General features: G+C 53.5%; 8 protein-coding genes across 8 annotated transcripts; 5 read left to right on the top strand and 3 right to left on the bottom strand.

Annotated features, from left to right (window-relative positions):
- Positions 1–977: 977 nt before the first annotated feature.
- Positions 978–1,823, top strand: LRP88_01065 (cytochrome c oxidase subunit IV; the record flags this gene model as incomplete). The annotated part of the gene is made up of 4 exons (XM_083237763.1): positions 978–1,068; positions 1,140–1,232; positions 1,339–1,598; positions 1,662–1,823. 4 exons carry the CDS (start codon positions 978–980, stop codon positions 1,821–1,823), a joined length of 606 nt encoding a protein of 201 aa, XP_083106268.1.
- A 636-nt stretch (positions 1,824–2,459) lies between these two features.
- On the bottom strand, positions 2,460–2,948 carry LRP88_01064 (KIAA1143 family protein; the record flags this gene model as incomplete). Its single annotated transcript, XM_083237762.1, has 1 exon — positions 2,460–2,948. The coding sequence occupies one exon, from the start codon at positions 2,946–2,948 to the stop codon at positions 2,460–2,462; it is 489 nt and encodes a 162-aa protein (XP_083106267.1).
- Positions 2,949–4,611: 1,663 nt separating this feature from the next.
- Positions 4,612–6,151, top strand: LRP88_01063 (nucleotide-diphospho-sugar transferase; the record flags this gene model as incomplete). The annotated part of the gene is made up of 5 exons (XM_083237761.1): positions 4,612–4,706; positions 4,767–5,165; positions 5,214–5,300; positions 5,353–5,758; positions 5,807–6,151. 5 exons carry the CDS (start codon positions 4,612–4,614, stop codon positions 6,149–6,151), a joined length of 1,332 nt encoding a protein of 443 aa, XP_083106266.1.
- A 928-nt stretch (positions 6,152–7,079) lies between these two features.
- LRP88_01062 (Metallo-dependent phosphatase-like protein) lies at positions 7,080–8,048 on the top strand (the record flags this gene model as incomplete). The annotated part of the gene is made up of 3 exons (XM_083237760.1): positions 7,080–7,774; positions 7,830–7,947; positions 8,040–8,048. The coding sequence occupies 3 exons, from the start codon at positions 7,080–7,082 to the stop codon at positions 8,046–8,048; spliced, it is 822 nt and encodes a 273-aa protein (XP_083106265.1).
- A 580-nt stretch (positions 8,049–8,628) lies between these two features.
- Positions 8,629–9,596, top strand: LRP88_01061 (mitochondrial 54S ribosomal protein uL15m; the record flags this gene model as incomplete). Its single annotated transcript, XM_083237759.1, has 2 exons — positions 8,629–8,945; positions 9,026–9,596. The coding sequence occupies 2 exons, from the start codon at positions 8,629–8,631 to the stop codon at positions 9,594–9,596; spliced, it is 888 nt and encodes a 295-aa protein (XP_083106264.1).
- A 602-nt stretch (positions 9,597–10,198) lies between these two features.
- Positions 10,199–12,639, top strand: LRP88_01060 (uncharacterized protein; the record flags this gene model as incomplete). The annotated part of the gene is made up of 4 exons (XM_083237758.1): positions 10,199–10,697; positions 10,891–11,801; positions 11,860–12,457; positions 12,509–12,639. The coding sequence occupies 4 exons, from the start codon at positions 10,199–10,201 to the stop codon at positions 12,637–12,639; spliced, it is 2,139 nt and encodes a 712-aa protein (XP_083106263.1).
- Positions 12,640–13,200: 561 nt separating this feature from the next.
- Positions 13,201–15,293, bottom strand: LRP88_01059 (dihydroxy-acid dehydratase; the record flags this gene model as incomplete). The annotated part of the gene is made up of 5 exons (XM_083237757.1): positions 13,201–14,657; positions 14,715–14,822; positions 14,896–14,903; positions 14,981–15,078; positions 15,135–15,293. The coding sequence occupies 5 exons, from the start codon at positions 15,291–15,293 to the stop codon at positions 13,201–13,203; spliced, it is 1,830 nt and encodes a 609-aa protein (XP_083106262.1).
- A 2,603-nt stretch (positions 15,294–17,896) lies between these two features.
- Positions 17,897–18,974, bottom strand: LRP88_01058 (uncharacterized protein; the record flags this gene model as incomplete). Its single annotated transcript, XM_083237756.1, has 2 exons — positions 17,897–18,781; positions 18,837–18,974. The coding sequence occupies 2 exons, from the start codon at positions 18,972–18,974 to the stop codon at positions 17,897–17,899; spliced, it is 1,023 nt and encodes a 340-aa protein (XP_083106261.1).
- Between the last annotated feature and the right edge of the window lie 7,677 nt (positions 18,975–26,651).

The following is a 26,651-nucleotide window of genomic DNA, read 5'->3' as shown; positions in this document are numbered from 1 at the left end:
AATCAAGGTGTAATTATATTCGCTCTTAATAGCCACTGTAGCCTAAATCTCAACTCGTACGCCTAACTACCTACCTATGTGAACCGGAGTCTTTAAGCTATTGTTCCCCCCTCTCGAACCGACCCTTTTTGATGGTTTTAACAAGGCGAGGTCTCGAAAGATGCACACCTAGTTACATCAGCTTAAATGCACTTTTATTTGTAGTACAATAAAAGCCTAGTCGATTCCAAGGGTAGGTAGACTCTTTACAAATTTGAGGTGAGGACATGCGCCTATCAAACGCCTGAAGGGGCAAGAGAGCTAGTGCAGCACAGCAACTCACTGGGTTGCGGATTACGAACGCCGCAGGTGTGAGGTGAAGAATGAAAAGAATGAGAAAAGAAAAAAAGGCGTGTATCCAGCAGCTGGATTGAACGATAGCAGGTTTGTTTGAAGTTCTATCATGAATGGATGCCCTAAATATGTTCGCGCTGAGAGAGGTAGGTAACTTAGCTATGGAAGCTAGGACGAGGTTGAGTTGAGCCTTGGTGGGCTGAGATTGAGGAACAAACCGGATCAAAGGTCTGACTAAGCCTTGAGTGCGACGAGAGATGGAAGGCGGAAAAATTGGCAAACGGATCTGATAAGACTATTTTTCAGGTCAATTGAGTTGGATACTTCCCACACATCATACATGTCTCTTTTTAGCTCAATACTAGTAAAGCATGAGCTTCTAGAGCTCTTGGAGCTTCCGACGGTCGCCTTAGCAATCGCTTAAACGTGAAGAGTCGGAGCTGACCCGGTGGTTCGTGCAAGGTCACGTGCACCAAATTGCAGCTCATCTGATTGGCCAATTCGCTTGCCCGGATGGATCCGTCCTCCAACTTCGACCCAAATCAGCCCATCCTCACAAATCCCTCGACAACACCTCTTCCCAGCCCATCCCGAATCATCCCCAAAGCTTCGACCCCATCCGCCGGCGAATTCTCACCATCACAATGTTCCTGCAACGCTCCGCCATCGCCGCGGCCCGCCGCGCCGCCGTCTCCCCCGTCGTCGCTCGCACCTTCACCACCTCGTTTGTTCGCCGTACGCAATTTGCTTGCCCCGTCCAGCCAATGGCGATCGTCGTATGATGGCTGACTCTCGTTTTCCAACAGGTGATGCTTCCAAGCCTTCCACCCCCAAGGAGCAGGCCGCTGCCCTCGCCGGCTCTGCCGACAAGAAGGTCGGCGCCTACAAGACTCTGAAGGGTACGTCTCAACAATTCCGCCATCGACAGCCTCAACCCGCGTCATACATAACCTCGGTCGACCCCCCATCGTGACGGAACGCCCGCTGACAAGAATCCTTCCACAGAGGTCCGCACTGAGGACGACCTCTTCGGTCCCGGTGCCCAGCCCGGTACCGTCCCTACCGATCTCGAGCAAGCCACCGGTCTGGAGCGTCTGGAGATTCTCGGTAAGATGGAGGGTGTCGATATCTTCGATATGCGCCCTCTCGACGCCAGCCGCCTTGGCACGATGGCCGAGCCCATCATCGTCCGATCCGCCGGCGAGGAGCAGTTCGCTGGCTGCACCGGTTTCCCCGCCGACTCTCACAACGTTCACTGGCTCGGCGTAAGTCTTGATCCTGCGATCCCGGACGGATGGAAGTGAATTGCTGACATTGTAACTCTGAAGCTCACCCGCGAGCGTCCCATTGAGCGATGCCCCGAGTGCGGCAGCGTCTACAAGATGGACTACGTCGGCCCCGAGGATGACCACCACCACCACCACCCTCCCGAGTTCGAGGAGCCCAAGACCTTTGCCGATTACATCAAGCCCGAGTACCGATACCGATAAATGCATTACGCCGAGAGCCATTGAAGGGACGGGGCTGTAGTATCAGTGAAAACTAGACGGATGTGGATAGTGCCCTGGGGAGAGGTGTTGTTTTGTGTAGATTAGGGTGCTTATTCCCTGTGTCAATTTACTAGCTTCCAGAAGTTGATGTTGACAGTAATTGGACTGCGTGTATTGTGAGGTTTTAGCCATGGCTTCATAGAAGCAATGCTCAAGGTTCTAAACGCGTATCTTGAAGAGGGCAGGTGATGTCATCCAACACGACATGACATGTTTCCAAGAGCCAACTAGGGACCCTACCCGAGGTGAAGTCAATGCCAGCCCTACCACGTCAATTCATCCAAACGCTGCCTCAACTAACCCTGGCTCACTCGGCTTGCTCTTTTCAGATTTCAATGTGAGCTCAGTCAAGATGACAGCAGTCTTCAGGGGAAGATTGGTTCCATAGACGTATCGTATCCAGAACACTGATCGGCACGTTGACCCTTCATCGTCGGTTTCCTCAAGGTCATGGTGGTGTGATAGCATAGCCTCCCCGGCGGCCGCGAATGGGTCAAAAACGTCGGCTGGGGTTCATCCTTGGCTGCGCCTCCGTGTTGATGTAAAAAGTCGCATTGCTTCCCACGTCCGACACCCTCATCCCTCGTCCTCATCAAAACTCAGCTTGATCTTTTTGGCCTTCTTCTTGGGTTTCCGGTTCTTGACAGCCTCCTTGTCAGCGTCCACGTTCTTGTCCTTTTTGCCATCGGCCTCCTTGTCAGCTGGCTCTTCAGCAGCTTCACCGATGACCTTTCCGACTTTGCGCTTTCTGCCTCCAATGGCTGCCTTGCTCTCTGGTTCCTTTGCTGGTTCCTGTTCTGTTGAAGGATCCAGTGAATGATTTGCCGGCTCCTTGACTATCCCGTCCTTGTCGACCTCCAAGTTCACCACGTTCCCATCCTCATCCACGACAAGAGGTACATCTTCAGCCTCTTCACTACTTGACCGCTTCTTGGCTGACCTTCGTTGCGCAGCGAGGAGAGGATCAGGGCCAGTCGCACCCGCAGCTTGAGCACGCAGGGCAGCGAGAAATGGCGGTGCCGAGTTGTCGTAAGAGAGGTTCTTGGACGTTATTTTAGGAGGCATTTTTGTTGTCAGGTCAGACCAAATCAGAGGCTGATACAAAAGGAGTCGAGAAGCGCCTTAGCCAGGCAAGGTAAGATTTCCCCAGATTTTTGTTTCTGATGCAAGCTGTGGTGCTGGTTGGACAGGATGCGAGCGACGTCAGCTGTCAGCAAGGCGGCTCTTTGTCAGCTCCTGTGATACCAAGATCTGATTATAGCCGCAGCCGCTCTCGGCGCGCTCCACGCTTCCAAGATCCACGACCACGCGTGCATGTGACGGCTTCTATCCGCTCCGCTGCGTCCAAGCAAGTCAGTCGCTGGCCAGAAGAAAAAATTGGATGCCCGTCTAATTCCGCCCTAGACTGTTATCAGCGATAGGCTTGCATGAGACACGTGGGGCAGCGCTAGCCACAGGTAGGCAAGGAGGCTTCTCGTCTGGCTGGCGAGGAAGAAAAAAGGGAGATTCGATTCTCCTGCTGTGAGAACCTAATCACAACTTCCTTCTCCTTGCAAGGGACAGAGACCAGCGCAATTCCAGCTATGCCGGGGTCGCGCAGGGGAGTCCCGGACCGGGAGATACCAATATTCCGCCTTTTTAGGTAAACCTGCGGCCCCTGATTGGACCCGGGCCTCTATGCTGCAGGCGGTCTATTGGCCCACGGACTCCCCGTTCCCCCCTGCAGGTTCCAGGGATCTCAGAAATGTGGCTTCCAGGTTTCCTTAGGTTGGGTCTGGCAGTGGATGGCAAAGTTAGCATCATGTTGCCGCTGTGGCCTCTGCACACATCATATCACCACCACTACCACCACCACCACCTTCAGCAAGCATCAAGCATTCATTGCCTTGGCGCATCGCGGGTCCTCTCCCGAGCTTCCTCCCACTTCCCACACTCTTTTCTCCCTCTCCCTCCCTTTTCTTGTTTCCCACCCTTCCGTTTGACTCTCCCGCATTGCCTCCCGTAGGCCAAGACCACCACCCCCTTAGCTCCGTCCGCCGGAGTCGTCGACCGTCCCGTCCTCACATCCATCCATCGCCGATTCTCCTGTGCTCGAGTCGCCAAGGGTCGCCCCACCGCCGCGTCAGTCAGTGACTTACTTAGGTCGAGGAGTGGAAATCTTGATTCAGGGAACGTGGTCCCTGTCGCTCGTTACATATTCATTCCATCCATCACCGGCTAGCATCACGCATACATCTGTTGAGGTTCCGTTCCGTTGCCTGTACGAGGTCCCCACGAACCCGCGTGTCTCAATCAATTTTTTTTCTTGTTGCGCATTTCGACGACGAGCTACGACCGACGACGACGAACGATTTACTACCCCCTTTGCGATATCTACAACTTCGAGCTTCTCTAATCTCCCCCTTGGACACATCCGACCTTTCCTGTCTCCCTGCTCCTTCGCCGGCTGTCGCAGGCGCCACGACACGGCGCAATTCATGTCCTCCCGACCTCAACTGCTTTCAATCTCAGAACCTGCCGCCGCGGTAGGCCCCTTCTCGCCATGGACCTGATTCGAAGGGCCACAAAGGTGGCTCCAAGCAAACCTCCTCTACAGCTTCCCCTCGACGAGAAGAGGGGCTCTAAACACAAGACCCTCGACTCCCGCCTGGCCTTTTTTCGCCGGCCGCTGCGGTTAAGGGGGAACTCTACCATTTCTGTGCCTCTGGGCGTTGTAATTTTCTTTCCTATGCTTGTTTTAATCCTCATCTTTATTCTCTTCGTCAGTCATCCCAGCTCTCCCGGGAGATTCCTGATACCAGGGGGCGCTGCCCCAGCCATGCGGTATGTTTGTCTGATCTCCAAAACTCTAAATCATCCACAACTGACGTGTCGTCACGACAGCAAAATCAGCGAAAAGTACGACAAGGTGTTTGTCGAGGGCTGCGCCCAGCCCGACACCAGCCAGCCCCGAGCGAACGCTGCCTTTGTGATCCTCGCTCGAAACAAGGAGATCGACGGCGTTGTACAATCCATAAAGTCGGTCGAGAGGCACTTCAATAGATGGTATCACTATCCATACGTTTTCCTCAACGATGGCGACTTCGACGATAATTTCAAGGAGGCCGTTCGAAATTATACTTCAGGGGAGGTCGAGTTCGGCAAGGTCGGGCCAGACATGTGGGGATTCCCTGACTGGCTGGACCCCAAGGTTGCTACAGAAGGCATTGCCAAGCAAGGCGACGCAGCCGTCATGTACGGAGGTCTTGAGAGCTACCACAAGATGTGCAGATTCTACTCTGGGTATGTCAAGAATGGAATGCTCAAGGGTTTCCACTAACACGGGTATAGCTTCTTCTTTAACCATCCTCTATTGCTCAAGTACGAGTGGTATTGGCGGGTTGAGCCAGAGATCAGCTACTTTTGCGACATCACATAGTTCGTCGCCTCCCTTCCGGTCTACTACCCTGCAATTACTAACTTGGAACAGCGATCCTTTCCTCAAGATGATCGAACACAACAAGACCTACGGCTTCACCATTGCCGTCAAGGAACTCCGCGAGACCGTCCCCAACATCTTCCGATATGCCTCCGCCTACAAGCGATTGAACAATCTTACCTCCAAGGGTCTATGGGAAATGTTTGTTGAGCCACCGGAGGAGGAGGAGGACGCTCCTCAGGATAGCGATACTCCAGTAGCGGACAAGAGCTTGTGGGAGTCCTTCACCAAGAAGAAGGAGCCTCTCGTGGATCCCGAGTCTATGGAGGGGGAGAAGTACAACATGTGCCACTTCTGGTCCAATTTTGAGATTGCCAAGCTCAGCTGGTTCCGCAGTAAGGAGTATCAGGATTTCTTCGAAATGATGGACCGGAGTGGTGGTTTCTGGATGGAACGAGTACGTCTTGTTGTCTCTGTTTCGAGATCCAATGCTAACAACTTACAGTGGGGCGATGCTCCTATCCATTCCCTTGCCGCTGGCGCGTTGCTGGGTCCTCAAGATATCCACTACTTCCGAGACTTTGGATACCGACATACAACAATCCAGCACTGTCCTGCGAATGCACCGGGCAAGCAGCTCGCGCGAGAACCTTATCTGGAGAAGACGACATTCCCCGAACGAAAACGAATCGAGGAGGACGACTACTGGGAACACTGGGATGACGTACAAGAAGGTGGTATTGGCTGCCGGTGCAGATGCGACACGGACGTTGTCGACGTGGAGGGCAAGGAAGGATCTTGTCTGGCTGAATGGGTCGACGTTGCGGGAGGTTGGGCTCATCCATATTGAGTGACCAACCGGCGAGACTCGTTCAATACCAGCAGCGAGTCGAGAACCTTCCAACAGAGCCTTCTCAACTAATGTGGAGGAGTCGGATACCAACAGACACCAACGCTCCGAAGAGCATGAGCAAGTTTGTTGGGCATAATCAAGACGATAATCGCACACGGTCAGGGCCAGGATAAAAAGAGGAGTGGCGTTTTGTTTTTACGGCGGTGGCCTAGACCTATTTGTTCGTCTTTTCGACCACAGGTCTCGTTCAGGATACTGGTCGAATTTGCACTACAGGACACGGCACACGCATTGTGGGAATCTTGTTACAGATGAGGGTTGGGTGCCGTTATTGATCTGATAGATTTCGGGCTGCATTTTGGTACTCGGAAGCGAGGTGAAAGAGTACACTACATTGGGTATTAATGATACATGGGACTGAGCAATCACTCATTCCTGCAAATAACGGCCGCTTGGAAGCAGTGCTTTATTTAATACTTGTGTTAATGGCTCTTGTTCCCTCACTACACGATACCTCATTTTTCGAATCGCGACGTCAAGAGACCTGGGATGACATGCATTGACCATTCCCGCTCATAATGCCTGCAAGCCCCAAGCCTCATGGGAACTACCGAACCGAAACTACGGTACCGTCCCTGCGGCTGAGATCAAAAAACAAAGGAAGCCTTGTCATTGGCGTTGGTGTAGGCAGATTTGCCAGGGCTGATGGTGGCGTTGGAGGCCCTCAAGCTAACAAGCACCGCCTCTCAGCAATGGCGATGAGTTCTGACCCCACACAAAGAGGGAGTGTTGTCTAACAAGTCGAGTCCTATATAAGAGTCCTAGTTGCTGACACCTCAAGGAGACTTGTTTGGATCATCCAGCTCATTTCTTGAACGTCAAAACTTGCATCTTACACTACAATCTATTGTCCCCCTCACACACAATGGAGGCTCTGAGTCGTGTTTCCGAGTATCTCTTCGGCCCTTCAATCCCAACCCGGGAACCATGTGGCCGAACAGTGCAGATCATGTCAGATCTACATCTCGAGCTAAACCGACAATACTCGACATTTGACTTTCCTGTCAAGGCACCCCTGCTCGTCCTTGGTGGTGACATTGGCCGTCTGGTCGACTACGACATGCTTCTCCCTTTTCTCGCACGCCAAACCGCACGCTTTGAAAAGGTCTTTCTCGTCCTCGGGAACCACGAGTTTTATGAGATGAGTTATGAGGATGGTGTGGAAAAGGCAAAGGAGTTGGAGAAGGAGGAGGTTCTTGAGGGCAAGCTTGTCATCTTGGATAGGAAGCGATGGGACGACCCTGATTCGAAGCTGACCATTGTCGGTGCAACGCTCTGGTCAAATATTCATCCCTCAGCAGCGGAAATCATCACGCTCCGGGTTTCAGACTACAAGCTCATCTCTGGCTGGTCGGTCGCCAAGCACAACGAGTGCCACGCCAAGGATCTCGAGTACCTCTCAACCACCGTCGCCGAACTCAACGAGCTCCCTCCAGAGTCCCAGCGCAACGTTCTTGTAGTGACGCATCACGCGCCCTGCGTACGAGGTGCATCACGACCGGAGCACGTCAAGGTTCCATATAAAACAGCCTTCTCGACAGACGTGCTTCAGGCTAGGGAGTTTATGCGCGGGGTGGCGATGTGGATGTTTGGACACACACACTTTACGACCGAGTTTCAGAGAGGAGGCATCAAGGTCGTTGCGAATCAGAGGGGATATGTTCTGGGCTACAAGGGTCCGACGTTGGAGGATACGAGAGGGTTTGATGAAGGGAGGGTTGTGGAGTTGTGATGTAGAAACGAATCGGTTGACTTTGTCCCTGGAGTTTGGAGCTGGGTTGGAAGGAACATTTGGGCAGCGGTTGGGTTGTATTTTTTCGTATAGCCTCCTTAGTATTGATCATTTAATACTGTTCTTCTCTACTCAGCAAGACACGTGAGAATACTGTGTCCGCTCATTCACATGGAAAAGCAATGCCTTATACCAATGGCTACCAATTAGTGAACTGGTGTTGTGCAAAACAGCATCTCCCAAGGCGAATTTTACAAGGACACAGAAAATCCAATTAAACCGCTTCAATCATCCTGTCAATTGCACATAAGATGGATTACTCTACCATCACTCAACGTTCACATCTGTGGCTTTATCCCAAAAGGTCAAGACGAAAGCTGTCGGCGTACTATCAACACCAAGAGGCGCGCAACACTGTGAAAGGCAAGATAATGGAATATTGCTGTTAGTTCCTATATTCTAAAAAATCCGAATTCATATTTCTATCCCAAGCATCTCAACTACCTATCCTCTGTGAGATTCGCGCTCTGTAATATGCATGAAGAGCCGTTGTGGCCTGAGGCACCCACAAACCCCAGACTGATGTCCCGCTAACGCTCTCCAAAAAATTGGATGCCGACGGTCTTGAGAGCGCCAGCATCAACCTCGAAAACTACGGCCACGGCGCCCTTCCCTCCCGACGATGCCTCCTCGAATTTCTCCCCTCAGCACATCCCTGTGCTGCAGGGCAACCGCCAATGCTCCCGTGTCGTCGCTGACCGCGTACCTCGCCGGCCTCTCCCTCCAGACCCGCAACGCTTCCATCCTCAGCAGCCTCGCCAACAACCCCGGCGCCATTCACAACAAGAAGAGAGTCGGTCGCGGTCCCTCGTCCGGACACGGAAAGACGTCTGGTCGTGGTCACAAGGGTCAGAAGCAGCATGGAAAGGTCAAGCCTTGGTTCCAGGGTGGTCAGACACCTCTGATCGTCAAGCACGGCCGAAAGGGTTTCAGCAACTTGTGAGGATGCCCACGTTCTCTGCAATCGAGAGATGCAAGGAATTGGAAGAAATAAGATCAATTGGCTAACACACCGGCAGCCGAGCCCCTCAGATGTCCGAAGTGAACCTCGACCAGATCCAGGCTTGGATTGACCAGGGACGACTCGACCCCACGAAGCAGATCACCCCCAAGGAATTGATCGAGTGCGGAATTGTCGGCACCATCAAGGATGGCATCAAGGTGCTGTCCCGTGGCGGAGATAGCCTCAAGCAGCCCATTGATGTAATGGTCTCCCGTGCCTCGGCGGGCGCCATTGCCGCCATTGAGGGCGCCGGTGGCAAGATCCTGACCCGTTACTACACCAAGCTCGCCATGAGGCGACTTCTAACGGGCGAGTCGGTCAACACAGACAAGCCTCTGCCCCAGGGCAAGGAGCACGTCGAGTCTGTGGTGGCCGCAGCCCGCGAATCCCCCTTCCGATACCGGTTACCCGACCCTACCAGCCGTGAGGACATCGAGTACTACCGTGATCCCGCACACCGAGGATACCTGAGCCACCAGCTGGCGCCAGGCGAGTCGCCCAGTTTGTACTTTAGGGTGCCGGGAGTGCACAAGATCAAGAGCGAGGTCAAGAAGGAGAACAAGGTCACCGAGGAGACGCTGTTCTAAGGGCGGGGGACAAGCATGTCGGAGAAGTGTATTATACCGACCCAAGCATGATGATGACTTGGATGTGATAACAAGCAATGTACAACCAATTGAACCTTTTCAATTCATCTCTGTGATACCTAGTAATGAGTGATATCAGCCACAGGTTTGACAGGTGTGGCGTTGGGTGCCTGCCTGTTTCGGCGGGTTCAGGTTCCAGATGCCCTGCGCATGTAGGTACGTACCCGTGATGCTCCACAGGAGCTCTGCCTCAAGTTGATGTCGCAGCATCCAAGTCTTCTCCACTCTGGAATGACTTCACCAACCTCCCCGGTTGCCTCTCAATTCGCACCCGTCTTGTCATTTTAGCCGCTGTATAGTCTACTGGTTGTTCCACATCACACGCAGTTGCTTTTTATCTGTTTTGCGGCCGATTCTCTCCGAATAGAGCTGTGGTCGTGTTGTAACATTCACCCGCGACTTCGATTACGCCTCGCTTCCAAACGACGGGATCTACAACGCTCTACGAGTATCGCTACAGTACGGATCGACATCGACGAGCCTGATACGCGTCGCGGAACAAAGACGAAAGATTGACACAGGCGACACCATCCAAAGTCACGATGTCCTTGTTTGGAACATCGCCGACTGACGACAACCCTGGATTGGGCTCGTCCAGTGGCCCGACTCGTGGCGGCAGCGCCGGTCTCTTCGATGACGATGTCCCATCAAGGCCATCTTCCAACAGCCTCTTTGCCGACGACGATGGCCCTCACGGTTCGCCTTGGGGTATGCCCTCGCCGCGTAAGCCGCAGAGCCGCGCCGACCTGATCCGCAACCTCCTCCCCGCGAGCGATGTGCCCGACACCTACATCGAGACCTTCGACACGGTAGTGCGCGAAGATGGTACCAACGGCCGGGTCACAGCTGGAGGCATCGCAAAGCTCTTTGCCACAGCGAGACTCGGTGCTGATGCCCAAGCTCGCATCATGTCCCTCGTGGCTCCCGGTGGGGGGGATGTGACGCTGGATCGAAACGAGTTTAATGTGTTGTTGGCGCTGGTGGGCTTGGCGCAAGAGGGCGAGGTCATCAGCCTTGATGGTGTTGATGAACGACGACGACGTGAGTACTTCTTCTATACATGTCTACGCTTGTCTTCCGGCAGCACAATGTTATTTTCAGGCACAAACAACTCGCCGAGCCTTGGGCGATTCGCTGTCTTATCTTCGGGGCCATGTCATATCACATCAGTGCTTGCATGTCCCCCGGTTGGTGGAGACACTACCTGTACAGCTAATAACTCATTTCATCACAGACCTCCCACAACCCAAGCTTGCCGGCCTTACTGCAGAGCCCGTCCTGCCTCCAGTTACTGAACTTTCTGCGAAGCCTCCTCAAACGCCTCCGAAAGATACACCGATTCAGCATACGGCTACGCCGCCTGTGCAGGTACAGCAACAACCCAAGCAGTTCCGACCAGCCATGGACGACCCCGAAGACGACCCGTGGGGCAGCCCGGACATGCACAAGGCCCATCATCACGGACCTCCCAGATCCAACGGCGCCCAGAACCACAACACAAACGGCCATACAGGCTTTGGCGAGACACCTCCGACAGCGGAAATCGCTGCTTCGGCTATCGCACACATCGCTGAGCCCCCTGCCGCGCCTCCAAATGGCGGAAGACAAAATAGCAGCAACTCGGTGACGACGCCTAGCGGCTGGGGATATTTCGATGGACACAACACCGGTGTAGGCGGCTTCGGTGAATCTCCAGCTGGACCTGTCCAAAATCCTTTTGGTACCGCGCCTGATCCCACGCCCAGTACGCAGGGTCCTCCAGGTCTTCCACATCATACGAGCAGCGGCAGGACCGGTCACAGCTTGGAGGAGAATGTTGTTGTTGTTCTCATGCCAGAGAAGGAGGGCATGTTCATGTTCCAACATCACAACTATGAAGTCTCTAGTCTGCGACGCGGCAGCAAGGTCATTCGTCGATACAGTGATTTTGTCTGGCTACTGGATTGTCTACACAAGAGGTACCCTTTCCGGGTATTGCCTCTTCTACCACCCAAGCGGGTGGGTGTAAACGGAAGTCATCTCTCAAATGACGGTGCCTTTATTGAGAAGCGAAGAAGGGGTCTGGCGAGATTTTTGAATGCTCTTGTCAGACATCCCATCTTGAGCCAGGAGCAACTCGTCGTCATGTTCTTGACGGTCCCTACAGTAAGTTGACAAAGTCTCGACGTGTTTAGCTTTCTGCTGAAGCTAATATAAGGATCAGGAGTTGTCTGTTTGGCGAAAGCAAGCTACCATCTCCGTTCAGGACGAGTTTACCGACCGTGCACTGCCTCCGGGTCTGGAGGATTCGTTGCCACCCACGCTAGAGGAGTTGTTTGTGCGAACTCGGGCTGGCGTCAAGAGGTCGGCTGAGCTTTACATCGGTGTTTGCAACATTATGGATCGCCTCGTGAAGAGGACCGAGGGCGTGGCTGCTGACCACGCCCGAATCGCCCTGTCCCTGGCATCTCTAACTGAGGTATCAGGGGATACGTACGCAACTGATACCAACGAAGTACCCCTCCTCAATGACGGGCTGGTCGCCATGAGCAAGCATCTACGGACGTGCCAGGCGCTGATGGAGGACGAAAGCCGAGGCTGGGACGAGGGTGTGCTGGAGGACCTGAAGCGCCAGAGAGACGCCCTTGTGAGCGTGCGTGAGTTGTTTGACCGCCGGGAACGACTGGACAAAGACAACATTCCCTACCTGGAGAGGAGAATTCAGACCAACGAAGCCAAACTCACCAACTTGAGGTCGAAGCCGGAGGGTACGGTCAAGGCGGGCGAAATTGACCGGATAGCAGAGAGCATTATCAAGGCAAGTTTGATGGTTGTCCTTCTGCCACTCCCACTAACACGATTTATAGGACAAGGAGTCTATTGTTCAACAACACAACCGGTCCATCTTTGTCAAGGAGTGCCTTCGCGACGAGCTCCTCACGTTCCAGTCAACGCAGTACCACGTCAGCCGATGGAACCAGGACTGGGCGGGCGAGCGAGTTAAGTATGCCGAGATGCTCGCCGACAACTGGCGGAGGTTACTGGATGAGCTCGAGGGCATGCCGCTGGGTGACTAGAGTCCGCCAGAGAGCCATCGGGCCTCACAGATATTTGGGGATGTTAGAGGTCAGGATGCAGAATCGCATTGGAGAGAGATAGCATGGTAATGGGTGCGCCTGTCGGGTGGAGATGATGGTCAGAGTTGCGTATATGATTTCAGGACGCTTTGCATACGAAGAAGCATGGGTGGAAATGCATTTGTCATGGGAGAGACGAGAGAAGGAGAAGTGTGTTGATGTCTGTCTGCGCGATACCCTTCGTTCGTTTTGCTGGGGGTTTTTGAAATAGTCTTGGATGAGTTTGTCGTTTTTTCAATAATAGAGTCGAGGTCTCATAGTTGCATGTTAGGGTTCTTGACTCAGGGGGGAACAGGTTTAGCAAGAGTAATGTTCATTTTCTCATTCAGTCTTTTTGTTTTCCAGATATCCTACCCAATCCATGACCCAAAGTACATAACTACATATATAGACATCAACATTTCATTCTCGTCGTGTGTATCAGCTTTTTACCACTGATCTGTAACGGCACCGTGGCTGGCGTCTCCAACCAACTTGGCATACTTGGCCAGGACACCTCTTCTGACTCTCGGCTCGGGAGCCTTCCACTCACTCCTCCGCTTCTCCATCTCGGCGTCGGTAATATCAACGTCGATGCGGTTCCGCACAGCGTCGATGGTGATGACGTCGCCGTTCTTGACGAGAGCGATAGGACCTCCGACCATGGCCTCGGGCACGACGTGACCCACGATGAAACCGTGAGAAGCTCCGCTGTATCGTCCGTCCGTCACGAGGGCCAGGTTGGACAGCCCGGCACCCATGATGGCTGCAGAAGCCTTGAGCTGCTCGGGCATACCAGGACCGCCCTTGGGTCCCTCGTACCGCACAATAACTACCAAGTTTCCGTCGTCGCGCGTGATCTCGCTGTTTGCCAGGGCGGCAGAGAGCTCCTTTTCACTGTCGAAGACGCGCGCCTTGCCGGTGAAGGAGAGACCTTCCTTGCCTGTGATCTTGGCGACTGCACCACCGGGGGCAAAGTTACCGCGGAGGATACGGATGTGGCCGGTGGCCTTGATGGGGTCCTCGAGGGGACGGATGATATCTTGACCGGGGTCCAGGCTAGGCCAGTCGGCGACGTTCTCGGCAAGGGTCTTGCCGGTGATGGTCATGATGCTTCCATCGAGGACGCCTCGGGCGACGAGCATCTTGATGACGGAGGGTGTACCACCCACATTGTAGAGGTCCTCCATGTAGTACTTTCCGCTGGGGGCGAGGTCTGCAAGGAAAGGGGTGCGGTCACTGGCGCGCTGGACGTCGTCGATGGTCAGGGGCACGCCGGCAGTGTTAGCCATGGCGAGGAAGTGAAGCACACCATTAGTAGAACCGCCGAGGATCATGGTCAGTACGAGGGCGTTTTCGAACGATGCCCGAGTCATGATGTCGCGGGGACGGAGATCCTTCTCCATGGTGGTTCGGATAACCTGGGCAGCACGCTCACACTCACGTCGCTTCTCAGGAGACTCTGCGGGATACGAGGATGATCCAGGGAGCGTGAGACCCATGGCCTCGATAGCGGTAGCCATGGTGTTTGCCGTGTACATACCACCACAGGCACCAGCTCCAGGACAAGCATGCTTCTCAATGTCATCCATAACATCAGAGCTGTTACGTCCGGGAGCTCCGGGGTCCGTCTTTGCATGGAGGCGGCCATAGGTAAAGGCACCCTGAGCCTCGTAGCAGGTGCTGATGTTGATGGGCTTCTCGAGAAGGTTAGAGTGACCCTTGCGGATGGTGCCGCCGTAGATCATGATGAAGGGCCGGTTGTGGCGGGCAGCGGCCATGACGGTTCCGGGCATGTTCTTGTCACAGCCGGGAATGGAGATGTTGGCATCGTGGTGCTGGGCGCAGGTGACGGACTCGATCGAGTCGGCGATGATCTCACGCGTCTGGAGGGAGAAGCGCATGCCTAGTAGCATCTAAGCCCGCTAGTTCACCGTGAGAGTGTATAGACTCAAAAACTCACCCTCACCGCCCATGGTGATGGCGTCTGACACGCCGATGGTGTTGAACTGCCATCCGAGCATGCCCTCCCTCTCCACGGCCGTCTTGACGATCTGACCGAGGTCAAGAACTAGGTTTTCGTGTAAGTGCACCTTGCCGAGGTGAAGTTTTGAGAGTGTTGGTTTTTTTGTCATCTCACTCACGATGAGTACTGCGAGAAACCAATGTTAACACGACCGGTAAACGCCAATGGCTAGACATTTTACTCTGAGAGTACCAAAGACTCACTTGCAAGGGTTGCCCTGCCACCAGACGGTCGCGATGCCGACCTGGGGCGCGTTCTTCATCTTGTCCTTGTTGGGGACGCCGGCTCCGTAGAGCATGGCCTAGACGGTCTTCAGACCCGACACCACATGAGGGGAAACTCAATTGAAGGCCATACCTGAGCTCCGGGATAGTCATGCTCGCGAGTGACCTTTGTGGACCAGCGGTTGAGAGGTCCTCCGGGAGGCAAGCACGGGAAGGGGATGTAGTCGCTGGACTGTTTGGGATCGTGGGTGGGGACGGGGCTGACGTCGGTAGTAGCTTGCTTGTCCGCCATTGTTGAAGATGTTTCACACTGTCAAACAAAACAAAACTAAGTAGAATAAAAAAAGAGTTCAAGTGTTTTACGGAGTGTGCGGCTGAAGTGTCGGTGGTCAGATATGTAGGTACTAATAATGCAAGTCTTGTTTTGCGATGTCGGAGGGCGTGATGAGTGACACAACGTTGCAAGATTCCGTCAGCCACGGACAACAAGGTGACAGACAAGTCCTGATAAAATGACGAAAGGGAGGAGGAGAAGGAGAAATTTTGAAAAATGTGGTGCGAGTGTGCGACTGACGTGCGTCGTTAGAGCGTGCCTCTCTCTGCCGGCAAGCGGAGGTTCAAGAACGGCACAACGAACAACGACGTTCAAAAGGCGGGCGTGTGCATTTCCGAACTTTTTAGCTGCCAATCCAAGTGGCTAACAAAAACTTACTTACCAAGTGGCTAAGCTCGGGGCAGGTTTCCAAGGTTTTTGGGGAGGCTTGGGCTTGGGGCTGTAGGTGCTGATATCACCCCTGTGGAGAACAAGAAGCCTTTTTGTTCTTGAGAGCCCTGAAGATGTCGAATGTTTTTCTCGAATTTTGGGGGAGCACTAGATAGGGTAGAGACGGGTCATCAAGGTAAATCAAAAGATATCAAATCTTGTGGAACAATAAAAGATAGAGGCAAAAGACCCAATCGATTCATCATGCACCTAACCATTCCCCCAAGTCTTCACGATCCTAAAATCCCCACCCGCCACCAGTCCTCATCGAATACCAGCCGTCGGCTTAGCAATTACCCTGGCCGTAGAGGCAAGGTCACGAGCTTGCAGTAAAGAACTGGGGTCCTTGCTAAAGTTCGTTGTCTCCTCTTTCTCTCCATCTTGAAGCTTCCTCCCCTCTTTAAAGAACAGGGATAATGCACACGCGAGGGAATGAGGGGGGGCAAAAAAGAGGGGTCCTTGTTCTCCTCTCGGCAGCAGTAGTTAAACAAATCCAAACGGAAATCCTTCCTCCCTCCCATGGCCGGCCTCAAAATGTCGCCAGCGAAATATGCACGTGTCCCAGATAGTCACCATTACCTTGTTCGGCAAACCCATGTCTCTCCCGGCCGGTCAGCGGAGCCTCCTCTCCCGAATGTCCCGGCCCCGGACCCGTGCCCCGAACCTCGGAATCCATTCCCCCCCCCCCCCCCCCAAACGGCCACTCCCTCCCAAACACGGGAATCCCGACCCGAGATTTATTATGCTGACGTTTTTCTCTTGTTTCGTTTTGTAAATGATCGGCTGTCTCATGTATATGAAATAGAAACGACGCATCTATCCGTGTTGCGTGCATGGATGCCGGTAAAAGGAGATTACAGTGGAGGAGAGCTGTCAATTAATGCAGCAATCAAATCAAATCATGGAGCTCTTCCAGATAGCAGAGATGCATCCGCTAGCACTCTAGTCTCCGCCATCAGAGTGGTCCGTCACGTCAGATAGACATGTGCCATCTGGTTCCATTCATGCAGCCTCATCCTGCTCGCTGCATACTGGGCCGGTCCCCGTATGTACAACTCATCGCCAGTAAGGCATAGATGATCATCCTCTTCCACTACGAATCCATGCTCTTGATGCGAGCAAACCATCACTAACTGTACATCGCACAACTGCCTGCCGGACCTATCACCATCTCGAGCAACCTCAGACAATCCCCTCCCACTGGTTCTTATGTACGCCGATCCAGTTTCACCTTGGCTCTACATCACATCATCTCGCGTCACATCACATATAGACATCACATAGCAGATATGGACAAGTCAAATGGAGAACAAGATCAGTAAAATTATCATGCCCAGCTTTCACCACTGAGCAGGGTAAATCCATCCATCTCGCTCCCCCCACAAACCCCCTCCCTCCGCCCAGCAAAAAATAATAGCGAGGCCGAGCGCTAGAGCATTGGCTTTTTTTCATCACCGTAATTTCATCAGTCCTTAACAAGAAACAAAGATCGGACTGTACATGTAAGGAGAAGATTGCTGAGAAACAAGGCCAGAAAACGGGTGGTAAAAAACGCGCAGAGACAACACAATGTAAAACAAAGGTGATCCTAGAACCCCCTCCTCCACCGCAGGGATCTGGTTCTGTACTTCAAGCAAAGGACGGAAGAAAAGGGCTGTGAAAAAGAAGGCTTTCTCCTCCCCCCATCCGCGACATCTGCTCTTCATGTCGTGTAGCAGATGCCGTGTGTCAAACCTCCTTTTTTGTATCCCACCTCATGAGATTGTAATCCCACCCACTAGACAATAAGTACTTGGTTCATAAGAGAGAAAAGTGATAAGAGAGAAAGGCAGAGCATAAAAATGAAGGGAAGTGTTTGGAGTTTCGTGAAATGAGTGCGGGCCCAAGTAGAATGCCCATGCTCCACGCGTCGAGTAGACGGTAGAATAGATGGCAGATGTGCCGTGTCGTTTGAGTGTGGCTCTCATAGTATGAGAGAGCAACCATGCCATGAGTGAGAAACGAAATGCGAAGAAAACAAGAGGGGTATATGATACACAGGGGACAAGACAGCTGTACGTGTCTTGACCCCCTCCTCATTCTTATTACCTGCCCCGAGATGAGGATCATGCAGACATCATTGATCGTAGCGCTTAGTGAGCTATTTGCATCATGCCAAATCGCTCTTCTTCCAGCCGCCTGACCATATCCCGATCCCGGGCGGTTCTGGGGTCGGCGTCGATGCCGAGGATCGACGAGATGCGCGTCTTGTCCTGGCCCTTGGACTGGGTCTGGCTCTGCGCCTCCTTCTCAGCGTTGCCTGGGCTGGAGATGGGAGTGATTGGCGTGATGGATGAGGGGCTGCAGCAGGTGCCCGTCTTCCAAGCCTGCTCCAGCACAGTTGGGGAGACGTTGGGGCCGTACTCGCTGGCGATTGTTGTCCAGAACGACGCGCGGTGAGCAGAGTAGATGGCGTGAAGGCGGGAAAGGTCGACGTGAGCAGCTGTGTGAGCAGGCGCTGGGGGGATGCCGGTGCAGTCGAGGCGGAGAGGTGGTGTTGTTCGGTGCTGGGAGGCTGCGCGGTGGAAGGGGGCGGGCATCGGCACGGGGGCATCGGTGGCCGGGGAAGCATATGTCGAAACGGGAGGTGGGAGAGGCATGCCTGTGGGCTTTGGCAGGATGGAAGGCAGCCTTGGTACCTCGCCAGGGCCGACAATGCTGGGGAGTTGAATGTGGTTGCCGTGGGGGGCACCGCTGATGTTGCAAGGAGCAGGGCTGTAGCTGCGAGAGCTGCCAGGGGGAGAAACTGAGCGGGAGATGCTCTCCCGGGCTGGGCTCGCGGTGCTCACTTGCACTGCGGGTGAGTGGTCGATGGAGGCTCCGGATGATGAGACGGAGGCGGCACGCTTGTTGCGTCGGTTGCTGCCATGAGAGAGCTGGTGATAGTGAAGCCGGCACGCGAGCTCAGTCTTTTTTAGGTGGGCAGCAATGTACTTGTAGGGCATCTTCTGAAGACGGGTCTGGATGAGATATGCCTCCTGAATCTTGTGTTAGCAGCCGATACAAGTCAACTACAGTTGGCTTTCATCTCACCTCCTCATCACTCCAAGCACGTCCACCGCCAGTCGACGAAGCCTTGCGGCTCTTTGAGACGCCGTAGTCGTGGCGGTCCATGGAATCCCGCGAGGGGATGTAAGGCGCAGCGGCCTGAGCTATCTGTTGAGAAGGCATGCCTGAGCTCGAAAGGTTCCGTTGCTGAATGAGTGGTTGTTCCTCAAGAATCCGCAAATGGGGTATCGTTAAAAATAGAAGTGGATGAAAAAGTCGTCGCTTAGTTCTTCAAGAATCGAAGGCGTTGCTGAAATGAATCTCGATATAGCAGGCCAGCCGTATTGTATGGTTCGACCACGCAGAGGGAGAGATAGATACTCGAAGCGATCGCAAATCGTTCGACGAGATACTGGAAGGAAGGTATGCCGGATGTGCTGTTTAAAACCCGCGAGATTATTCCACTCGAAAAAAAAGAATACAGACACCGGAAGAATCCAAGAATCGAAACTGTTCAGTCAAGGAACAGGTCGGGGTATATGGTTGTTGGTAAAAAGTGGTGAAGTAGAAAAACCGAAGTGTCGGTTTTGGTCGTTGGTGTTATACCGTTGTCAAAGGAGTGTCAGCAGCCAAACCAGTTGGTCCGATATTGGTGATAATGAGCGTGATGGGACTAGCTGCCAAAAGAGCCAAGTTCGGAGAAGAGAAGAGACGCAACAGCGTTTCTCGTAAAAGAGAACAAGAAGAGAAGAAAGAAAAAACGTTGATGGATAGAGGATGACAACCCAGGTGAAGAAGGAAGAAGGGAAGGAAGAAGTAAATAGATGAGAGGGGCAAGTGGTGTAATAATAATCGCTTCCTCCCAGCAGCCCACACCTCACAGACCAGACGCACTCCAGATACAGTACAGTACCTGTCTGTATGCCCTTGCACCTTAATCAATCAACTACAGAACCTAGCCTAGCCAGGTACCTACTTTCACCTGCAGCTACGCTACCTACACGCGTCTTACTAACTGCCCGACGGTAAAGCAGCAATAAAAGTGGTCTCTCGGGGCCCGGGGGGGGGCAGATTGCAACGGCCACGACGGTGGTGATGGTTCGGACCAGGGCCAGGGGTACCCTCCCCCGTCACATCTTGTGAGAGGAGGGACAGGGGTAGGTCAGGCTTGAGGCATCCCATTTGCATTGTGCTGCAAGAAAGCAAAACATGGCCCGTCATGGGAAACTTGTGACAGATTTCGCCCATCTAACGCTTCCCGTCTGGGTTCCAAAACCACCGGGGCATCTGCTAGCCAAGGAGCTATTACTTTGTCGAAACACGGCATTGCCAGAAGACACTACTCTTCTGTAACAGTAGACGCTGGGAGAGACGCTGAGAAACAAAACTAATACCCACGGTGTGTCTTGGAGAGGCACACACATACACACAAGAAACGCCACCGATGACAATGGCTTCCCACGCCCCCGGTGAGATCTATCCAAACAGGAATCTGAAGCGAACCATCCACCGCAACCGCAAACACGCCCCAAGCGAGCTCCATCCCGCCGTCCATCCCCTCCAACGCCGTTCTTTTCAAAGTAGGGCCCAGATTTGTTCCTCAAACAACCCTTGCCCGGCAAAACGGTCACCACCGCTCGTAGCGTCCCGCCTCAATCAAAGTTTCGTCCCACCCCTGGTCCCCCATTACCACCTCGTACAGCAGACAACTGGAGAGAGTCAGACAGAACTGAACCATCAACTCGAATCGACAGACAGGCCTGTGCTGTGCGAGGCTCTTTCTGTCTCCTTTCCTTGGCATCCGATCTCACAAGAGAGGGGGCCACCGTCAGCCGTTGGACCATCGTGCCAGAAGTTTTCCAGGGTTCTCTCTTCTCCGTTCCGTCATCTGCATTAGGAACTCTCTACCTCACTCTCACACCCCCCGGTTCTTGTTCCTGTTCCTGTTCCTGTGCCTGACAGCCGCCCTCTTTCACGGGCGGGGGTGGTTGTGTTGCACCCACCTCAGCTTCAGGTACGCGCTCGCTCGCGCGGTAATATGTGCTATAATGTTAGCCTTGCTGTTGCTGTATGTACGCACAACAAAGCACAGCACAGCAACAACAACAACAACAACAACAACAACAATAACAACTTGCACCCAACGAGCATCTCTTGGCCAGGCAAGGGGTGCTCGCTATCGGATAGCCTTTTGGGTTCGCACCTCGTGGTTTAGTACATCAGCAAGAGGGGCACCCGTCCATCGCGCCGCCTCAAGGATCCTCTTGAGGACCGTGACTCCCCTAAGCCACCCCGACGGGCTCGTACCTACAGTAGTTCATGAGCCTATTTGGGCCCAGGCGTTGGAGATAAACTCGATCCAAGGTTGCTAGTTTCTCTGGAGCATCGCAGCAGGAAATCAGCGTCGCAGCCGCTTGCGAGTTGATGTGCGCTTTCTCACAGCGCAGTAGCATCAAGGGATGAAAGGGACCCCTCCATGAACCAGGACCCAACTGTTTGGTTTGAGGTGGTTCCATCGAAACAGTGCTTCCTTCGTCGACTTGTTTCCTCGGCTCGGCTGAGACGGGTCTTGTATGTTGGTTCTGGGCGGGTAACCTTGTCGCCCAGGGCTCTTCGTGATAGGTGGGCGCAAGATATGCCGTCCAAACGACACGCGCACTTGTGATGATGCGCACATACCAGATGCCTCCATTCAGAACTGCTGCGGGACAACAAGCGCCCGTCTAATTTCAATACGGTTTGCTTGCGCCTCTATCGTCTCTAATGTCGTGAGGAGTCACGAGTTGAATTGAGGCTCTCTCTGTCGTCCCTCAACCACCCCTTTTCCTCGTTCCATCCTCGCCCGTCAAGCCATTCATTATAATTACCCTCTAATTGGCAGCCACTTCAACTTTTTCATCCCGTCTCTCTCTTAACTGTCCGTCTGTTTCGCATACAACACCCGGCCCACTCCAACTGCTAACTAACCTTTCGCCGCTTCCTTAGCTTCCGCTGTGCCCCCCAGGGTCAGGGATCCCCCCTTGAAACCCACTAACGCACTGGCGTAATTTCACCTCAGTATCAGGGATCAGTCCAAAGACAAGACCGTTCTGCGGGCCGTGGGGCCCCTGTGCTGATTGGGTGGATGCCAACGTCTTCTTCTAGACAAAAGGCCAGTCCAGCCAGCCTTGGCTCTGGGGACGTCTTCTCGCCAAACCTTGGGATACGATGTCTTGCTCCATCGACATGTCCACTCTCAGCTTCGTCTCGATCCCCTTTGGGGTTGCTGGTCCGCAGCACGGTCAAGGAGAAGTGGAGGATGTGCCGTGCATGGTCAGGGGAAGAGCTTGTGCTATCGACCATGGAAACATATTGCCCCCAGAGGCGAGAGACGGAGAAACAGGAAACGCTGGCGCCGAAGCGAGACGAGACACCTTCTGTCCGGCACCTGACGGTTCTTGATTTGATGGCGACGTGATTCGTAAACCCGGGCACTCATCTGTCCTGTCTATTCTTAGAGCCCCGGCTGGCGAAAACACTACGATGGCAAGGGATGGACAGCGACCGTACAGCGGTGAAGGGGACCATGTAACGAGGTGTTGATGTAGCTTGATCTCCCCTTGCTAGAGATCTTCGTCTTGTAACCCATGCATATAGCTCCTGTTAAGGTGCACTAGCTGCAGCTATCGGTCCTGGGTCGGCCGCCCTCAGAGTTGCTGCGCTGTGGCGCCAAGCAAAACTCTGAATGCCCTCAAGTTTCTGACACGGAGGTCTTACACGGCGACGTTGGGGAGAAACACACCGTCGACCTTCGGATGGTAGGATTTCCGAAACTCGGATGCGGCTGTGCCGAACCTGACAGGAGGCGCAGTGAATCCGGATAGCTGTAGTTCCTGTGTGAGGTCTGAAGCAGCGATCAAACGTGAACAGATCTGAAACTGCTAGATGAGATGTCGAGGCTGGGGAAATGTTTGGAGGCACCACAGTTTCAATGTAGATGTTTGTGTAGCTTCGCTTCGAGCTTCGAGTCGTAGTTCATCTGAACTACTTGGAAGAAGGGCTATAAAACGCCATCGTGAGTGTTTGCAAAGTTGGTGATGTACCCCTCAGAGTAACCCGTGGTGTTTCAGGAGTCTCTTGGGCGCGACGGGCTGCAGTTGAAACTGACAGCTTTCAAAAGTTGGCTTAGCGAAGGAGTTGTTTGTTGACAACTGCGGAGTGGCTGGCCAACTGACAGCCTCGGCCTCGCCGTTGTGTGGTGGTGACTGTCATGCCGAGGGCTTGTAACCCTCTATCCATACTGCATGCTCCGGCATCGAGTCTACCCGAGTCTGGTTCGTCAATCTGTGTTTCACTCGCTCGGGAAACCGTAGTCAACAATGCGCAGGGCCGATGTTCCAATGGATACTCTGCGATAGCCGCTTCCGTGATGGCATGAAACACCATTGAGTTGTTTGAGATTCTTCAAGCCCAGCCTTAAGTCCCCGTACCCATCGTTATACTACCGGCAGGGTCGCATCGCTTGGCCCTATGGCAGCAAAGAGGTTGTAGTCGTCCCAATTGGCAGCCAGTTCTGCGACCAGGGTGGTTTCATCCCACGACTCACGGGGTCGACGAGTTTCGAAACTTGCAGCTTGTTGGAAGTGGCATAAGGGCCGACGTAGAGCGGTCTCGGTCTCGAGGTCTTCGTATCGGGCTTACAATCTCCTCGTATAGGTGAACCTGATGCCCTGGTGTTCGGAATCTATTTCCCCGATATATTAAGGCATGTGGGTTTGTTATGTTTCGATGGGGAGTGCCCCGTGCTTCTGCACATGTCGACCTGGGACATCAGGCCATGTGAATGACAAGCGTGTTTCGAAGCGGGGATCGGCACTCCGGCGAGAGAAGGTGGAGGAGACGAGGGAGCTGGATGCCGGATCGCCATAGCAGTCAAAGTCGGCCATGTTGGCCTTGTCCTAAAGCATCTTGAGTCAGGGTTGACAGCTGCCTTGCTTTTGAAAATGATTTCTGACAATGAGCACTCGGAGGCTGAAGTTACCCTAGACACGTGCTCAACGATGGCAGGCGAAGATATTTTCTCCCAACATTTATGTCAGATGACCACTGGTTATAGTTTATGTGAGGAGGTATTCGCCGTATAATGGCCGAAGGTGAAATAAACTGTTGCGAATATTGTTGGTGAGGTTGAATTGGCAAGCATAGCAATATTGAACAAGACATGGCTTAAGGGTGAATGAAGAGGAAAGGAGGATTTGGCGTGTGCGGGGATGGCTGGTCACTTGGGGGAAATAAACGACTGAGTAATCGACCACTTTCAATGAATTGAGCCGCAAATGCAGGAACACAAGCTCAGAAGTATCAGAATTCAATGCAGAATGCCATCGACGTCGCATGGAAGTTGGGAGTGTCGGCCCCAGTCCCGAGGAGGGAGAGACTTGAGAGGTACACGAGTTGAATGTCACGATCTTAGCTCGAGACGCGTCCAGATTGCCGGGTACCCGTTGTACCCTCCTCCCTCGCCGACTGGGACGCTGGGTGGAGAATCCGGGCAGATCCATCCTCCTGCGAGATGCGGCTCTGAGCCTGGTCCGTCTCTTGGAGACACGTACCGGGCATCTACAGGCTAAAAGGGACGACATCTGTCTGGATGGCCAAATGTGCCAATTGTACGTGACTGGAAAGCGCAGAGGCTCATCGAGAGCCGAGCGGGGATCATCACCTGCCATTCGTCGACAACCGAATTCGTGTGAGCCACTCGCGATAGGCTATCAGCCAACTGCTGGAGCAGGTGATGCGAAACGATTCGCGCCATGGATGACGCGAGAGGTGTCTTGAAGAGATAAGAGATAAAACCACTGAAGAATTTCATCCAAGTTTTGCGGCTCTTCATTGAGATGCCAGCCGGTAGTAAGGAGCAGTCCGAAGAGATCACGGGTCACGAGCTGCTTCAACATGGAATCGCACGAACCCCAGCACATACCCTAGACACTGGACCCGAGTATCGACTATTCGCTGCTCTCTGACTGGCAAATCTCGCCTGATCGGGCAACCAATCTGCTGAGAATCATGATGATTTTGCAGCACCTGTCAGCCAGTCAGCGAACGGCGAACCGAGCATCCCGCTTCGGTGGAAGTGGCGGAAGCCGCTGATTCAACAGAAGCCGGGCTCATCAAACTGAGAGGCCTCACATAACTCTCCCGGCGAATATTCCACGACAATCAAAATGGAAGCGACGCTGGCCATATTACTACTCGGATAATCAATCAAACAAACGCACCCTCACGAAACAAGCAAACAACCTTTTTGAGGCTTGACTTGACCCCATAGTGGCTTGGGAATTTGCAAGGCGGGGGTAGACGCGCGTAAACCAAACAGAGGTGAGAACGTGACGGGGTACAGCAGGTACGAAGGGCACGTACCTGCCAGTACTTGTTTTCTCTTGGTCCAAGTTGTTTCCCAGGGCGCAGGATTGCATCAAGGCCCGTGCAGGAAGCGGACCCGCTGAGTCATAGAAGCACTGTCTGCCGCTCCCAAAAACTGCCTGATCGCACAGTCTCGATATCCCATCACACAGTATGCCCCACCGCCTCGAATCACTGAAGCCCCACTTTTCCCAAGGGTCAGTAGCCTTCAGTCGCGCTGTGCCCAAAAATCCATTCCCCCATTTCTCCCCTTTCCACCAAAAAAAAGGGCGAGCCAGTCCAAAACATCGACCACCTTCCCCTCCCCCAGGTCCCAGCGACTTCCCAGGTCCTGCCCGAGTTACTTTGCCTCGAGGTACCGTCCATCGTCCGCTCTCCCAGGCCTCTTTTTGCCTGTCCACCTTCATCCTCGATCCTACCGACGGATGCGAGGTATCGATTGTACTTCCCTTTACACGTTGCCCGAAATCTCAAGCTTCATCCTCGCTCGGCGGATCCACTGCATCTTGCCCTGCTCGTTGCTGCACCTGTTGCCTCTGCAACCAAACCTCCATCCAGTTCTGGGTCACGACACCTACTGTCGTCACCATTGCCGCCAGAACAGGCGTGCTTGTCGCATTCCCCTGTGGCCTTTTGTGTCCCAGGTAAGCCTTTATTCTACATTTGTCCTTGTCAACATCGCCCTTGGCTATTACCGCGTCTTCAAATCATGCCCATTCTCATTTGCACACGTTTTTTTTTTGCGCGTCGTGTCTTCCGTTGATGCCGAGTTGAGCTCCGGGTGAGCTTCACCGGGGCTTAGTCTGGTCAACCAACCACATGAATATGCTCTTTACTCTTTCACCCGCGACTCTTACCCGCACCCCATCGGCCTTTGATGTACACACAACACCCTCACACACCTGCGCTTCACATTCATAATGTACATTTGAGCTTCGGCTTCAAACTTGACTTGGCCATTGCATCAGCCCCAGCTCAGACTCATCCCAACCACCAGAAAGAACTGGGGCTTCGGTCTGGTTCCCCATTTCACCTCGGCGCGTGGAGGCAGCACGGCATCTGACCGCGCCCGTTGCAAACACTTTCTTCCCAGCCATGCATTGTGCCGAAACCTGTGGAAGGTTCAATTTTCACCAATCTTTGAACTGTACTAACCCCAACGAAACAAGCGCAGCCTTCGCAGAAGATTAATCACACTTTTTTCCAAGTCCATCGCGGTAACAAGCTGTTGACACTTGCGCGGACACAAAACCCGGGCAGCCTTCCACACACCACGTCCCTCTTACCAACCAGATTTCGACCCTGCCTTCGCCCACACATCACTAGCTCCCATCTGGCAGAGAACTTCTCAAACACGCGAACACCCTCTACTCGTGTATCTGTCTTGTCCTAGCAATCCGGTGTGCGTTACTTGCCCCGGTTGTTGTCAAACAGTTCACGCCTTGGCACCTGTCT

Source organism: Fusarium phalaenopsidis (genome assembly GCF_050370095.1).
Source record: "Fusarium phalaenopsidis strain FUZ10S chromosome Unknown contig_32278, whole genome shotgun sequence".
In the NCBI taxonomy this organism is placed as follows: Eukaryota; Fungi; Ascomycota; class Sordariomycetes; order Hypocreales; family Nectriaceae; genus Fusarium; species Fusarium phalaenopsidis.
The sequence above is the reverse complement of the archived record's forward strand: the minus strand, read 5'-3'. Positions and strand labels throughout refer to the sequence as shown.